This window comes from Xiphophorus maculatus, chromosome 1 (genome assembly GCF_002775205.1).
Source record: "Xiphophorus maculatus strain JP 163 A chromosome 1, X_maculatus-5.0-male, whole genome shotgun sequence".
Taxonomy (NCBI): domain Eukaryota; kingdom Metazoa; phylum Chordata; class Actinopteri; order Cyprinodontiformes; family Poeciliidae; genus Xiphophorus; species Xiphophorus maculatus.
Genome location: NC_036443.1, coordinates 20,941,302 through 20,958,320, shown reverse-complemented (window position 1 = coordinate 20,958,320; position 17,019 = coordinate 20,941,302). Strand labels below are relative to the sequence as shown.

The 17,019-nt window shown below is 38.0% G+C and overlaps 2 protein-coding genes across 3 annotated transcripts in view; one reads left to right on the top strand and one right to left on the bottom strand.

Moving 5' to 3' along the window:
• Positions 1-3,461, bottom strand: part of nup210 (nucleoporin 210) — a 34,146-nt gene extending 30,685 nt beyond the window's left edge. Inside the window, exons 1-4 of the mRNA XM_005805700.3 lie at positions 2,855-3,461; positions 1,685-1,824; positions 831-962; positions 115-211 (exon numbers count right to left, since the gene is read on the bottom strand). Coding sequence (XP_005805757.1) covers positions 115-211; positions 831-962; positions 1,685-1,824; positions 2,855-3,006 — 521 coding nt within the window. The 5' untranslated portion in view covers positions 3,007-3,461. The remainder of the gene's footprint in view (positions 1-114; positions 212-830; positions 963-1,684; positions 1,825-2,854) is intronic.
• A 6,596-nt stretch (positions 3,462-10,057) lies between these two features.
• The window catches only part of LOC102220696 (fibulin-2-like), a 32,257-nt gene continuing 25,295 nt past the window's right edge, over positions 10,058-17,019 (top strand). For both annotated transcript variants that reach the window (XM_023330346.1, XM_014471254.2), the window contains exons 1-2: positions 10,058-10,114; positions 12,352-13,716. In XM_023330346.1, the coding sequence (XP_023186114.1) occupies positions 12,438-13,716 (1,279 nt within the window). In that variant the 5' untranslated portion in view covers positions 10,058-10,114; positions 12,352-12,437. The remainder of the gene's footprint in view (positions 10,115-12,351; positions 13,717-17,019) is intronic.

Sequence of the window (17,019 nt, the reverse complement as noted above, 5' to 3'; positions counted from 1 at the left end):
AGATAATAACACAAACAGCATAACCATTCTAAATATTGCTTTTGGGAACATTTGGTGGCCTGCATAGCAGATTTTTAGAGGGGATGAGAAAAGAATTAACAAAAGAGAGATTACCGTAATGAATTGTAGGAGTCTGTGAATCCATTCACATCTACATCTTTCACTAAGGTCCAGTCAAACACCAAACCGGCAAGGGTAGAGAAGGTATTTCCTACAAAAAGGAAAGAAAAAAACTTTATATTGCAATTTCATAAAAAAATAAAACAGGAGGTATGCAAAAACTGATCAGGAACTGAGAATATTTACAAACAGAGGTTTTCAACCATACTGCAGGGCCAGAGGTGCCTTCACTTTAGCTGATAATAAATTAAAAATAGTTTTGTCCGATACAAAACTGGGAGGGATTTAATTAAACAGTGCATTGCAATCATTTGCAATCTACTCTGTTTGAAGAGTCTGAAATGGACTCTTACGCCAAAGCAAACAGAGCACCACACCCTGCAGCCATCATCAGCAAGTATCAGGCTGCAGCCACAGCTCATTAAACGAAGTGTGGCTGTCCTAAATGGAACAAGTCACACAGAACAAACAGCTACTTCACTGTGGCAGCCTTTATGAGAAGAAAGAGCTGCCTGCAGCCAGCCCCCTCTGAAGAGATCTCAAAGCAACGAATGAACAGCGTGATGACAGATCCTTATTATTGGAGAGCTGAGTTATTACAACATCTATTTTTTTGGGTCACACCTGCTCAAGGCAGGGTATTTACTCATTTAGAACCACATTACCCTTTAATTAGACAGCTGATCTACTGCAATAAGTCAGTGTACCACCTTCTGAATCCAGTGCATGAATTCTGAGTGCCAGTGGAGAGTCTTCAAGATGCAGCTCTCTGGTGGTAGAGACGATCTGGATCTCACTGATGATGTCAACGATGGCGTCGCAGCGGAGCACCTGTCCAGAGACTGCCAATGGATGAGTAAGAAAAAGGATTATAATAAATGAAGCATAGTCAATGACAAATATATGCAAATGATTAGCAGGAAGTTATCGCTCTGGGGCTTCCTTTAGTTGTTGGCAGGACTCTGGGTGCTTATCACTGTATTCAAATGATGTGGCTATTTGGAACAGCTATAGGGATTTCATGGGAGAGATAAAATGTGTAAATATGATACAGATGGGTAATTTTATCCCACATTCAGACTTAGTTACTTTGATTTGTTTTATAGACTTGCTCACAGGGTGTGTGGCAGCAGATGGTATTACATCAGCACAAGAGGAACAATAAAAAACAGGGGGAAAAAAAATCTAATTCCTATTTAGTTGACTGAGTTCAACCTCTTTAATGCAAAAGACCGGGTGCCATGGACAGTTCAATGTTCAATAAACATTTAAATTACTACTACATGTGACTTTCTGATAAACTATAACGAGAGAAACATTTACTTGAACTACAAAACAGCTGCAGAGTTACTGAGAAAAAAAGTCCATTAGGTTGAGGATATTTTCTCAAAATGCAGCTATTGATATTAGAGGAAAAGGTTAAAACACTCAATATGTCCCATAATTGTCACCACAATTTTCAACATTTATTTTAACAACTTGGCAGTGTTAATGCCACCCAAAAGGGATCTGAACCTTGCTTTCTTCCATACATTGTGATTTAAAATGGCATTGTTGTACTTACCAACATCTTCAGCAAAAATGATGCTGGTCAGTCTGGTGGGCTGGGTGGACAGAGCCTGCAGGACAGCCTTCTGAGAGCAGCCTCTGTCAGCATCCTCTTCCACAGGCTGGATGCTTGCAACCTCAGGTCTAGTGGAAGACCTGGACACCAAAAGCCATAAAAATACAATTACATATACAGTTACCTGGATGTCAAACAATTTCAATTTATAGCAACCATATAATGATCCGTATCCCTGGTGTCCATTTAGAATGAGTACGGTAGGTAGCTGTTTTACTAAGATGTCAAAAATAAATAAATATATGCAAACTGGAATCATTTTTTTTCCAGGAAGTGTGTGTGAATCTAATATGGGAGCCAAGTAGTCATTTGCCATGAGGATTATGATACAGTAAGTTGTGCACCCCCCAACTAGAATAGTTGTTTAACTACTCTATAGTTAAACAAATAGTAACAGAAATGTCTGACATAAAGAACTGTAGTACAAGAAAGATAAAATTATTAAATAAATAATGAAATACCTGCCTATGATTTTAACATGTCAAATGAATATCAAAGTTTCTGTTCATTTCTACATTTAATTGTTCAATTATATACAAATTTAGAAATATGTATATAATTTTATTTACTAAAAGTACACATTACAATTGTGTTTGAACTATCACAAGCATTTATTTGACAAATTATTTACGTGCTGAATTATGGCACTTCTGGTCCTCAATACAATGAATAAATGAATGAATGACAAAATTTAAAACATAAATAAATATAATTTTTCTCACCTACACCTACGATAAAAAAATCTACACAGTTTTTAACGTTTTATGACTTTTATAGTTCCTCCTAAAAACTTCTGTCCATTTTTAGTTTAAATGCCATCAACAATTTCTATAATAACATTTTATATAGACAACAGAAACTAGCGATTTAAAAAAGACACAAGTCACATTTGACTCCCAGTGAAAACTGACAGAAGGCGACTTAATTCTGGGGGGGGAGGAAGATGCAATATTACCATATTAAACTAATCTTTTGATATTCAGTACAGCTGGACTCTTACAGCAAACCACTGTACTGTATATGGGAGTCCATGTGACTTCTCTTGCTAGGTAATACGACACCTCCATGCCCCACAAACCGGGCCCCCGACAAACCCTCAGTTTCACTCACCATCTGTAGCAGCCTTCAGTCGTTTCCAGTGTGAAGTTAATTTTCGTGCTTCTCGCAAGTGGTAGCAAAACTTTGGGAATATTTAATTTCGACGAACCGTAGACCCGTGTGACGGTTATAAAAAATAACACTAAAAATTTTACCAGACTCATTTCCGACTCCGGAGATTTATTATGAGCCACGGGAAGGGTCGAATGAATGGGATATAGAGTCTATTTACGAGCTTAACTTTCTTTGTCTCATCAAGTTTAATATTTTAAAAGTTAGGGTTGATATCGGAGCAGTATAACAGACGTTTCTGTGAGTTAGCATAGCCAGCAGGTTAGCTAATGCTCAACTCAAATGCACGCCGTCTTCCTGTCCTGTTTCACTTTGACACTTTAGTTACCACACATGATGATGATAAAGATAACAGTGGCAAACTCCTCTGGCGCTGTTTTTTGGTTCCGTCGTTGTCTTTATACTCGAAAATAAGTCAGAAAACAAGCGACTATAATTTGAAAATCGCTACAGCAGAATAACACAACCGGATAACAAACAATAGCGTAAAATCTTCGTGTTTTGTACAATACCCGCCATTAGCAATAATTGGACTTCCAGTGAGCATGCCGGGAGAGAGGTGACGTCACTACAGGAGAGGGTGGGTACAATATTTCTTAAAGGTACAGTCAGAAAAAGATTAGCTTTAGAAACATAGAAAAAGCAAATTTGTGTATTTATGTGTAGTATGTACACGCACACACACACACACACACACACACACACACACACACACACACACCCTCTCTCTCTCACACACCTACAATACAATAGTTTTGTTGCTGTTGTTGTTGTTGTGGGTAAGCAAAAGCGAAGCTGACATGAAAATAAGCATTTCATGGTTAACTTCATAGTAGGGGGCTGCAGTGGCTCCAGTGGTATAACAGGTGGTCGTGACCCTGGGAGCTTCTGATTCAAATACCATTCTTTCGCAGGAATAAATGGGGTTTGCGTCAGGAGGGTATCTGGCATTAAACATCTACCAAGTGTGTGTGCACGCAGCTGTGGGGATGGAGAGAGAGCTGCTATGGCAACTCCATGGAGGGAGGAGACCAATAACAACGACATAGTAATAAATTGCTTTGGCTGAGAATTGACAATTAACATCTGATGGTTTTAATGTTCTTCAAGTTAAGAAGCCATATTTTTTGTTGCAATCCCAAGCATCCGCAGAAAAAGGGCTTTTACTGTGTGCATTATTTATCAACAGTTATGGTGTCCATAATATTTAGCAAGTTCAGACATAATAAGCAGCAGAGCTAATTATTTTATCTTTAAATGGATATCCTTTATGCAAAAAATGTTTGGCAACCATGTGTAAATCCAACATGACACCAATAAAAGGAGGCCTATTTAATGGATCCTGACCCCGAATTATTATTTTCTAACAAAAAAGTCTAAACCGATTATTGTAGTGTAGAAAATCTTGCTTACTTATGTAAATAAGAAAACTCATATACTCTTGTCTTAATTGTGTTGTTAGTTAATATGTATTTTATTTTTGTCCTGCCATCAGTTCACCAAAGATACTAAAAAAGTAAGCGGTACTCCTATATTGCTATATTTATAGTGTTCATATATCTAAATGTGCATTAAGTAAACAATATATTAATAACAAATATGGCAATGAACCCACATTTGCTCAATACTCATGAAAATATCCAGTACTTTTATTAATGTACTTTTTTCAGGTGCTATTCTTATACTACTGGACTTCATCTTGTTTTTATCATTCTTATTTTTAATAGCAGTATTAACGGGGCAGTATTATGTATTGTCAAAGTACCAGTTTATAGCACAATCAAGTAACTATGTTACCTTCAGTTAAAAAATGCTGTAACAAACATAGCTAAAATAAATTTGACCTGTTGTTTTAGGACAGTAGAAGATGTTAAGTATTCGATCATTCAATTAATTTTCTGCAGCTAATAGATCCTTACCTTGGGTCACATTTCAGCAGCCTCACTTTGAGAGGTAGAAAACACCGTGGGCAGGTTGCCAGTTCATTACATAACCTGCAAAAATAAATGTACCTCTAAATCAGGCTTAAGAACTGAGCAGAATAGACATCAAGATCATATGGAAGCCACTTGTTCCTGCATTTATCTTCTTGATTCATTCTCACCTGACATTTCTGATCTCTGGCCATCAGTGAAGCACATGCAACACGCAACTTTTCACCCATAGGTGTCACTCACAGCCACCTATATCACATAAAATCTGCAGCAGGAGGAAGGTCACTTTCATGGCACCAGTTCCATTCAAATAAAATAGGATTTGATAAAAGAACATTGGCTTCCAACAAGAAAGACTGTATAAAACAAGTTTAATGTAGAACAATCCAAAATCATATTTTCCCTCTGTCTGCTCTGAGAGCCTCCTCTGGCATTGCAACTGGTTCTAACAGAAAACATGAATTTTTGACACAGTTCTAATTAAATTGGCAGCATTATTTCTTATCTATCCTCTTATCTGCTTTGAAGTTTCACAGCAGTGCTCCTCCTGGATTCAGCCTCCTTTACACACAAAGAGAGGCACAACTTGATTAGCAACTTGTTCTGAAGTGCTTTTCCATAGTGCTGTTTTATGCCAAAGGTGACATATTGTTTGATCAGAGCATGTTATCAATAAAAGCCCATCACCGATCGGTGTTCCGTTCCAATTGGCTGATTAAATACCAGTCATGTAGATGCACCTACAGCAATCTAAGCGTGATGTAGTTCATGTTCTATTCACACATCATAAAAATCTTTTCAAGCAGTTTTAGGAATTGGATGTGTCACAAAAATTATTCTAGGTACTGAAACCAGAGAAGAAAATTCTGCTTTCATTTATCTTCACTGCCCAGGTCTGTGCAAGCTTCAGCCCTGCATTAATTTTCACCTTTGTACCCTTTCCACAAGCAGCTAACATGCAATTGAAGCAAGAAGTGGATGATGTAATGTCTGTTAACATGAAAAACAATGTCTGAATGTTTGACTCTAAAGCTGGGACATTAAGGCTCAGTTGTAGAAAATGCAAGACAAAACATGTTCCAAGGAAAATGAGTGTGAAGATCTTGAAATTTTGGATACATTTCTATGGGATTCCTGTCAGGAGTGGCCAATTTAAAAGAGGAAGTTCTCAAATGATTGAGTAATATTTCCTTAGAATTATCAGTTCTTTCAGATTTAGGGGAGGAAGATGACTCACTGTTGAATATTTCTAAAGAATTATTTGTCAGTGGCTGACCTTTTAGTTTCACTTTGTTCTTTAGTGCTACAGTTTCAACCAACCAGAAGCTGTTAGACATGTTTTTGGGCTTTCTCTAATGCTCCAGGCAACCATATGTGGCACAAATATTTTCCTGCATCCTGAGTCACTGCATCTGCTTTGGTATCCTGTCTTGTGTCTCCTCATCTGACATGCATCAGCAGTCACATTCTTCCTGCAGGACAGTTTTTCTGGCCACCATATTCTCACCGTCCCAGACAAGTGCAGAAGGCCACTGCTCTTACTTCACCATTTACACAATGGCAGTGTGTTCAGCTGTGGCTCTGCTTTCAACAGTAATGTAATAATCTTAAGAAGGGTCACTAATTCAAATAGTTTGGAAAGTACCCAGCTTAAACATTCTCTGGGTGTGAGGCACAGGAAAGAATTGCTGTAAGTAGGCATAATAAGAGGTGCTACTATCCCGTGAAATCAGCATTTGCCTGTGGGAGCTATTATGTGTGTTCTAAGAAATATGAAAGATGGCATGAAAGTGAGACTAGCTCAAATTATTATGTTTGCACAACTCTTTGATATGATATCCAAAGGGCCCCAACCTCTCCGTTTCCTCTACTGGGTGAGGTTTTTATGAAAAAGACTGAAAGGAGAGAATTTATGAAAGTTTTCCCCAAGAAGTAAAACCTTTTTTTCTCTTATGGATGAACATGGTGCACAAAAAGCAGAGTGAAAAAGGTTAAGTCTTGCAAGGCTTGCTTATCACACTGCGGTGAAAAAGTATGCCCTCCTTGTAGATTTTTTTTTGACAACGTGTCAGATCATTAAACTAATGTAGCTAAGGAATGAGTACATGCATTCTGTACTCAGTGGTTTCTTTGTTTTGCTAAACCTGACTTCAGTTTCACTTTCCACAAGTGTTGTCAAATTAGAAGACTCCAGTGCTTTACACTACATTCACTCATTAACACACACAGATGGTGTCAGCTACATTGTAGCCACAGAAAGTTTGTGAGAAGCCCCATTTTTGGTTTGCAGATCAAAATTGAACATTCTAGCCTACATGTAGACTCCTGTGTATGGAGGAGAATTAATATTACATATCAACCTGAAGATGATATGCAATATATCCCTAGAGCAGGGGTGTCAAACTCCAGTCCTCAAGGGCCGGTGTCCTCCAACTTTTAGATGTGCCTCTGCTGCACCACACCTGAATAGAATAATTAGGTCATTAGCAAGGCTGGGAGAACTGATCTACACAAGGAGGAGGTAATTAAGCCATTTCATTCCAGTGTTTTGTACCTGTGGCACATCTAAAAGCTGTAGGACAGCGGCCCTCGAGGCCTGGAGTTTGACACCTGTGCCCTAGAGCATCATGCTGTGGCAATGCTTTTCTTTATGAAGAAAGTTGGATAGAGTTGATAGAAAGGGAGAGCTAAATACAAGGTAATCCAAAATAAAAACTTATTCTCCTCCTGGCATCTGGCTGTAGATCTACAGTTTAGGTCAAAGCTTATTATGTATTACAATGACTCAACCAATGTTCAGACCTAAAGCACACCTTAACATACTTTGTTGAATATTTATTTCAGTAATGGAGCAGAATTATGTAAATAGTAGTCAAGGCAGTGTCGGGTGGCCCCTACCAGCACACTTTTACATTCACCAAACCCCTGAAAAGTCTTTACAAGGTGCAGGTGGGGAGTCGCTTTCACCCCGTTACATTTGGGTCTTAATTTCCCTTGGTGCAGCCTCCTGTGGCGCTTTGGTATTCTGTCTCTCTTGGTTTCCTTTCAAAACTTCCTCCCTCTCTTCACCTCCCTTGTGTTATATGGACCCACAGCAGAGCAATGAAGGGAAAATACTTCTCCATTTAGAAGGCTTACAACATTTGTAGGCAATCAGCCACATGTGAGGTTTGTTCCTTGAAAACGATGAAAAAAAGTCATCTGGCTGATGGTGTTGTAAGTACTTATTGCAGGGATTCTGGTACAAATCTTAAACTTTATTTTTATGATTAGATTAAGGACGATTCCTGGCGCTGTGCAGTCCTGGATGAGTCACTCTTGTCTTACAGTGGAGCACATCACACATTACTTCAGTGAAAAACACAATCCAATCCACCTGTTTAAACAAAGAAAGAGGAGCAGAACTTTGTATTACACAGTGGACAGATAACGTAAATGGCTGCTGCATTAGAAGACCCATGTAAACAATGATATCACATTCATAGGAATCACTTTTATTGAAACCTTGTTGAACATTACACTATAACATCACCTAAGGAGCTGCTGAAATAAACAGACTTAACTTTGTTTCAAGAAAAAATAATAAACATAGAGTATTACATTTTGTATTTAATGAAACACAAACATTAAGTGTAATTAGAAGATAGGGGAGAAGTCAATGGGTTTTAGCTGTTATAATTGGTGCAAGGCACTATTCAAATGTGCATGAATGAGAAATTACAACAGTTTTAGGTGCAATTAGCTCTGCCACATCAGTGTGTGTCAATGTGGATTATCTCACACACTAAGAGTCCTTACAGCACTGGGTGCTTTTAGTCCCAGAAGTGTCATTAGGGTCAACTAGTGTGGGGTGGAGAGGAAGACTCACCATTTGGTCCCTGCCTCCAACCACAAGGACAACCTCACGTGTTCTGAATTGTGATTTATTTCCATGTAGATACTGATGACAGAGTGGAATTTAGATTAGAAACATGCTGTTGTTGAAAAGGCACACGGGGTAATTAATTTATGAAGCGATCATTGCCAAGACATTCCAGGGTGTTTCAACAGATTAATAATGGCAGGTGGTCACGTGAAATGTATGTTATGCAATCAGTGTCACACAAGAATATGAACACTTTTTAAATTCACTCCAGGAATAAGTTATCCATCTATCTGTCTCTTTATGAATGAATGGATGTTTATGTAAATTGGCTTCATACTGGACATAGTGAACAGACAGCATTATTAAGTGCAAGGAACATAGCAGACAGATGAGGGATAAAATTGTGGAGCTGTTGCACTGGACACAGCATTTAGGCACACATGAAAAGAACCAATAATAGGGGCATTGACTCATCTCCGTCATTGATCATCCAAGGGAGACCTCTAAGACAAAGAGGCCACTGGCCCCATATGTTACTCTTTGAGACTTCCTGATTATTCTGTTCAGCCAGGGAAGAAGAGCTTTGTCATCATATGTTCTCACAAGTGGTTCAATGACCCTTTAAGATCAAGTCAGAAGAAAGATCACAAACCGCAGGCTTCATTTATCAGTGTAGCTTCATGGCATCTGGAGAGGAAGCCAGAGTCTTAAACTGATTGGGCAGCATTTAGGGGCAATGAAAACCTGCCCTAAAAGCTCTATCATAGTCATTTCACTAATTGTTGTGATGTTTATATACTTTGTATATCAAAAATAATGATACTAGTTGCAATGCTTACATCAGACACTGCCAATTGACTGTGAACTCTGAGAGGTTACAATCAGTCTGCACTGGATAATATCTCCCCATAGCTCCATCAAACTGAGCATCGTTTCTCAATGTCCACAGTAAATTCAGCATCCCTAAACAGAATAAATGCTTTATTATATTTTTACAGATCATTTTTTAAAAACGTTTTCTTTAAAAAGTTACATATTTCATATTTTTTGACATAAAATCCCAGAGAAAGACTGCCTTGCTTCGTTATAGGTTATTCAACATGCAATCAAACGACAATAAACTGATGTGATCGTTAGATTCGCGCTATCCTGCGAACTGAGGAGACGTTCCCAAATTTTCACTGACACACCGTCATGGAGTCATTTGTTACGTCTTGGAAAAACTTCTGAGTCTACAAAGATAGGCAGAAAAGAAGTTAGGAATGTTTCTCTAAATTGTCTTCGCCCCGCCCTCCACGAGAGGAGAGGCGCTCCCAGCCTCCGGAGTCAGATTTGGGACATAAACTTTACGCACAGGTTTAACTCAGAAGCACCACTGCACCGAGGGATCAGAGAGGCGAGGTAAGCAGCGAATATAACAACTATGAATGTCAATGAGCATCATACAGTCAGTATTTTGATGTCCATATAACGAGGGGATAGAGTCGCTTGGTTTTAACGGGTGCGCTAATTCGTGGATAATAAGAGTGCCGAAGCAGTCTGAGTGAATTGATGTCATCTGGTCTTCATATAATGAAACCACCTCTAAGCTTGGAAACTGAAATTAACTGCAGTGTGTTTCACGTACAAAAGAGAGAAAAAGTTCCCTTTTCATAAGCTGTCACATATTTGAGCATGGACCTTTTTGCATGTACTGTATGGATTGCGCTGAAACAGTGTTTTGTGTTTGCGTATGGTTGTACATATCACGGGATAAAGGTCACTTTTGCAGCCTGTTTGAATTTCTGGAACATCAGCAACCCAAAAATTTTTATTTTTCCTTCGTTCTATCACAAAAACACACTTTTAGATTCTCTGTAGGAGTCAAATGCTGAAACTCTGTTAGATTTCCTCATGTGTCCTTTTGCTCTGGCATGTTTTCTGTCACTCATTTAGAACATTGCAGGCACACGGTTAGCGGTTGGACTTTGTTTTTAAAGCTGAGGTCAGTACTGTTGGAGTAGAGGCTTAGGGCAAAAGGATCTGGTAAAATGATTTTGTACCTTCTGCACAAAGACGTCATTGATTCCTTAAATGAATGCTGCAGTGCATTTTATACAGTTATGTGGGAAAATATCTAAGAATAAATGTGTCTATGCGCTTTGATTGACTTTTGAATATATTTGTGGTATATTTAAATTTGAAGTAATGTGAAAAATTACATTTTGATTTAATTCTAACTGATGTGCAAGAACTGTGCTTCACATAACATAGCAAATTAGTAGAAGTTAACAGCTTATTTCGCTTTTATTTTTCTGCTTATGTGTAAAACTGATCAGCTACATTTATAGGTACTGTACAGTTGCAGAAATTAATTTTATGTAGAGATTTGGTCAGATGTGCTTCTCCAGTTGCATTTTACTGAACTGCTGGGAAAGTTGTGCAAAAAGCCAAAAACTGGAAGATGATTTCTATTACAGTAACATACCTAATCTCCCTCTGAAATTAAAATGATCAAAATACTTTATTTTTTTTTAATCATATTTCTGTATTTCATATTAAGAACAAAATTGCTGGTGCAATGTTAGTAACTCCTATAGTAATTCCTGCAAAATAAATGCATTTCTCACATAAAAAATGATAGAACTGGCCTATGGAAGGCAGCAGCAGAGAATAGCTTCTTGGAGTCATCTAGTATTTATGTCAACAATTAACTGAGCTCTAAATGCCAACTCTTAGATTTTGAGGAATGTCAGGAAAAACTCTTTTATGTCCTATGATTACAAAAGAAAACTCGTGTAGTTTGCTAGACACTGCTGGGATGTTAACTCAAATTTTGAGCAACAACTTGTAGAGAAGTTGTAGAGAAGAAAGCTTTTGAAAGGATCCATTACTCTGGAAGAGAAATTGTGCAAAGAGGGATGGTCAGCAATCCATCTTTTTGTAAGATGTAACCTTACAAAATGTTATAGGAGAAGAAGAAGGGTAAACACAGATGTGCCAAGATTTAGTTTTAAACAAATGTTTTCTTATCGTTGTATTTTCCTGCATACAACTGCTGAAATCGAAGGCTAGATTTTCTGGATTTCAGAGCAAAATATACATTTATTTGAATACTTCCATTTTATTACAAAGAAAACCTGTTAACATAACTTTTTACACATTATTTCCAAAGGTGTCAATAACAATTGTTAATACAGATGTTTACTGTTAACTGAAACAACATTCTCAATGTATTTGTCAGACGCTATTACATTTTAGTTTTTAACACAGATGTATGAAGCCAGGTTATTCATTCCCATTACAAAATATTAAATACTGTATTTTTATGAAGCAGAGAATGATGGAGAGGTTTTGTCATTTACATCTTGTTGGGTCATTACTGTACTTTTTCCTTGGGTAAACTATGCCACCAGCCAAATTTCCATGAGCAGTTAAATATAAAACATAGCCTTCCTCCCTGGGGTGTCAAAACAGTAGGGATGGAAAGTGCGCATTTGGCTGCTGATCAAATCAAAGCAGACAGATTTTTACGTTGAATTAATACCAGCATTACCAATATTTCCTGTAAAATAATGGGACACAAATTTTTATCCAGCCATTTTACAAATGATATTTGTAGAGTTATGAAATAATTTATCACTGTTTGTTTTTGACAGGCTTCAAGACGCAACAATCTTTTCCATCCAAGGAAAAGTCTGCCTTGAAAAGACATTTGCAGACATTTTTGTCATTTTTAAGCAAAATGCAAACAAGATTATATATTTTTTTGTTGATAATGTCTGCTGTGGATGTCGCTCTAAGCCAGAAAGACTGCACAGGCGTGACATGTCCTGTCGTGCAGAACTGCATTGAATCAGTTTTAGAGGACGGTGCCTGTTGTCCCAAATGTACACAAAGAGGTTGCACCTGCGAGGGGTACCAGTTCTATGACTGCAAGCAACAAGGCTTCAGCAACGGGAAGGTACCAGAAGGGGAATCCTATTTTGTGGATTCTGGAAGCACTGAATGCTCGTGTCCCCAGGGAGGAGGGAACATAAGCTGCCTTTACATTCCGTGCCCTGAAATTCCCCCCAACTGCATTGATGTTTTACAACCTGCAGATGGGTGTCCACAATGTGGGCGTGTCGGCTGTGCCCATGGCAGCAAGAAGTATGAGGCAGGACACTCATTTCAGTTAGACCAGTGCCAGGTTTGCCATTGTCCGAATGAAGGGGGCAGGTTAACGTGCTCCCCAATCCCAGGCTGTGACCTCCGTGGTGTTAACAAGCCCACGTGGGCAACAACTACTGAAAATAACAGCCACCTGAGAGACATTAGCGGAGGTCATGACACTCGATCAACAAGCTTATTTTCCAAGGTTGTGTTGGCAAACTCTCTCCCACTTTATAAGGAGGACCCACCCGGTTTTGGCTCAGAAGACTATGACTACATACTGGCAGAACCGACGTCTTCCACTATTCAAAATCTGGCCAAGTCGCAGGATGCTGCTACAGTTCCTTCAACTTACCCAGAGTCAAGCTCTGCAACCTTCACGTCTCATGATGTAAGAGGAAATGACCTGGCTGAAAAACCTCGAAGCCCAGTGAGGAGCAGTGAGAAAGATCTGATGCGAGTCTTGGATTCAACCATGACAGGAACTCAAAGCAATTCATTACCATTGACAACAAGCAACTCCACTCAGGTAGTTTCCACTGACAACCAGAGGTCAAAGCAGGAAACTGAAGAAAGACCTATGAGACATACACACAGAAATAAAGGAGTTAGACACTTTGGTGAACAGAGACCCAGTCGTCGAGGCCACACTAGACATCATGGTGAAACCCATTTTATCAGCCGCACTGAAGAGGCAAAAGCATCTATGGAGCAAAAGTCCCAGCTTGGCAAACAAGAACATGGTTTCTACCCCACAGTCCAGTTTAGTCCCACCAGCAGAGCTCCACTTAGGATGAGAGAAGAGCCTCAAAGACAATCTCACACCCTCGACAACTACCGTTCACAGGGTGTTGAGGAAGACACAGAAGGTAACTCTGACCCATTATATTAGCTGCTAAGCTATATATATATATATATAACAGCTGAATTTAAAGAAAACCTTTCATTTACATGATTCTATTAATAAAATATTGCAGACTGATGTTGCAGTGCATTGATAAACAAACATGAAGTACTGATATACTTAATTTAAATAGATTTTTATAGCAATGCTAAGTTGGTATTGATCTATTGTCCTCTCAAATGATAATGTTTAGAACATCTTGAAACAGAAAAACTTGTCTCCAAAGGCTTGTAAATAGCAAGTAATATTAAGCTTTTAATTTTATATTATCATGTTTATTTTATTCATTTTTTAAAACTGATGGGAGTGTTATTTCCTGTACATTTCTTCACTGATAGCGTTATTATGCTTAAGTTGTTATTGAGATTATTATAATTATTATGAAAACTGATGATGAAATAACTCCAACGGTGTGAAAAAGGGATACCTCATAACATAGAAAAATCGGTTGTGTGCATGTGTGTATATTTAACACATCAAAATTCAACTTCACACTTTTTTTTTTAGAAACATGCTCCTCTGCAGCATGAAGGAGAATATGCTCAGAATCACACCTTACATTTAATTCAGGTCTATGTCATTTTACTGGTCTGGGCGTTTAGGTTTTTCATTAAAGGAAAAAGTTAGGAAAAAGACCAGTATTGGTTTTAGTGCTGCAGCTCATCAATTGAAAAGCCTATGAGATAATTTCCCAAACCTTTAAAGATGATAGAAAAAATTACAATGGAAAAGAATGAAAGACGTTTGCTAATCGTCCAAGTTGTGTGACGAACTTGGCCATGGAAATGGTGAAACTTGTCCAAAATGCAGTTTGGCATGTGCAGCACAGCTGATATCAGCTGATAGATACAGTCATAGAAGTCTGGTGAGTTGGGCTGGATCTGCTTCCACAGAGTCTGAGTAGCTTGTAGTCACACAGTCAGCCTAATGTGTGCCAACTGTCTGACAGCTGAAGGTTGGCCAAAAGATTAATGCAAGAGGAATACATTCCTTGAAAAATAAAAGAAAAAGCTCAACAGACTGTCTAAGAAAAGATCGAGGTGTTGCACCAGCCCAATTAAAGTACAAACCTCAGCCAATACTAGAACGAATTGCCACAAACCTTAATCAACTGATGTCGCACTCTGAAGAAGGGTGGTAAAAAAATGTCTTGTTAAAAAGAAGATGTGTTAGACTACTCCAGCTTTACAAAAGCAGGTACCGGTAATTTAAAGTGACTGGTGCTAAAAATGTGGCTCTAAAGATGTTTAATCATAGAGTGCTTTTACAATATCTTAGAAAGGCATTCATACCTTTTAAGGAGTTTACACCTTTTGTCTTGTTACAATGACAAAGTTTAATTGGGATTATATGTTATAGAGGATCCCAAGTAGCACAAAAGGGAGGAAAAGGCCACATACTTTAAAATTTTGTTACAGTTAGAAATCTGAAAATGAGTGCCTGAGTGATTCTGATACTGTAAGACATATCTTGAATAACTTTGATTTTAGAAGTCATCTAATTTGTGTAGTCCTGCTATAAAAGCAAAATACATAGTACACATTTTTCAAAATATGTGACAAATAGAAATCTATATAATGTGGTGTGCATTTTATATTAAAGTACAAAAGGAACTTCTTTCAGCTATTTAAAAAAAAACTTTTCCATAAATGCTAGATTTGTTTAGTGCATTACTAACATTTTCATGACAACTGAATCTTTCACTTGAATGGTAGATTTCTGCAGCTCTTTTAGAGTTCACATCCATTTGGTTATTTATTGACTAATGCTCTGCTTGGCTTTTCTTAACGTTTTACATTTTTAATAGCCCATCCATTGATTTCCTACACAATTCTGCTTGATTCTCATCTCTCTTCTGTGCTCCTTCAAGGATTTCTCCCATTGAACTTGATTTCTATGGTGAAATTTCAACTGGGCCAATCAGTGAGCACAAGGAGAAGATGTGAACGATGACATAGATTTTTGGCACGGCTTTAAAACTGTAGTCTGCCTCTATGTGATTGTAGTTTTAGCAATGGCAGCAGAGGAAGTGGAAGAGGCCATATAGTCCATGCTGGTCACATTTCCAAATATTGAATCAACATTAACAGCCATCTCATTCACAGTCAACCTCCGGTAAGCTTCTTAGCATTGAAATCATTCATTATGTATGTCACGGCCAAATATTAGCAACTGGGTAAAATGTAAAACCTTAATAGAGTCCATACCTCCAGCAAACAATCTTTCCCAATAGCCAAGGGTCCAGAACCTCAGTAAGAACCAAAGCATGGAACAAGGGACTGGTTTTTACCAGACTAGTTGTAATGTGACTAAATGTAAAAACACTTTAAGCTTCAAGAATAATGGTATCAAACCCTGTATCTGTTGTAGCTGTTTTACAACTTTGTGTGGTGGTGTCAAATAATGACATAATGTATAATACTTGTTACATTTACCACGTTTTATGGAATAACAATGTTCTGTCTGTCTAAGCCAGCTTGTTTCACCTTGACAGTAAGTGCACCGTAAAAATGCTCTACAGAACTATAATTTATATTGAGACCTGTCAAGGTAGTTATGTTTTTTCAACACCTTTCACCTATATGTATGCATAGTATGCAGAGGACATCTTTAAAGGTAACTAAAAGCTTTCAAGTGCACAGAAATGCATGTGAGTCTATAAAGTACACATTTATTACCACCTTTTTTATTTATCTGTTAAACAGTTGTCATCAAAGGTTTCCCACACTGTCCTTAAATCCTTTTGGATTAACTTAATCTGTTGATATAAAGAACCTAAATTTCAAGATAGTTTGTTTTGGGGTTTTTTCAGATTTGAAATGTGCCGGTCAGCAGTTAACATCTAGGCTTCACTGCACTACAGTGAAGTTAGATTTTCAGTATGGTGACATGTTAAAACACAAACGGGAAAATCCCCACTGATAAAGGCTTTGAGTAATGCATGTTATCATTGCTATTAGCACAGGATGCCAAAGTTATTTGGACAGGAAAAGAGAAAGTACAAATAACAAGCACATGGCATTTTATTCCAAACAGGAGTGGGTTTCTTTTCCCGTGGGGCACAGTGCAAGTTAGAATCATAATTTTGTTTAGTCTATAACTAAAACTCATGCTCTGCTTTGCAGTCTGTGTACAAAAGGGTGATGAGATTGTTTAGGAGTTCTAATACTAAACTGATCTGGTTTAGGATTTCTTTGTGGTGGGGGTTTTACCTGAGAGCGGCATAATTCCCATGTGATGAATGAGACCACTGTTATCGGTTGATTGC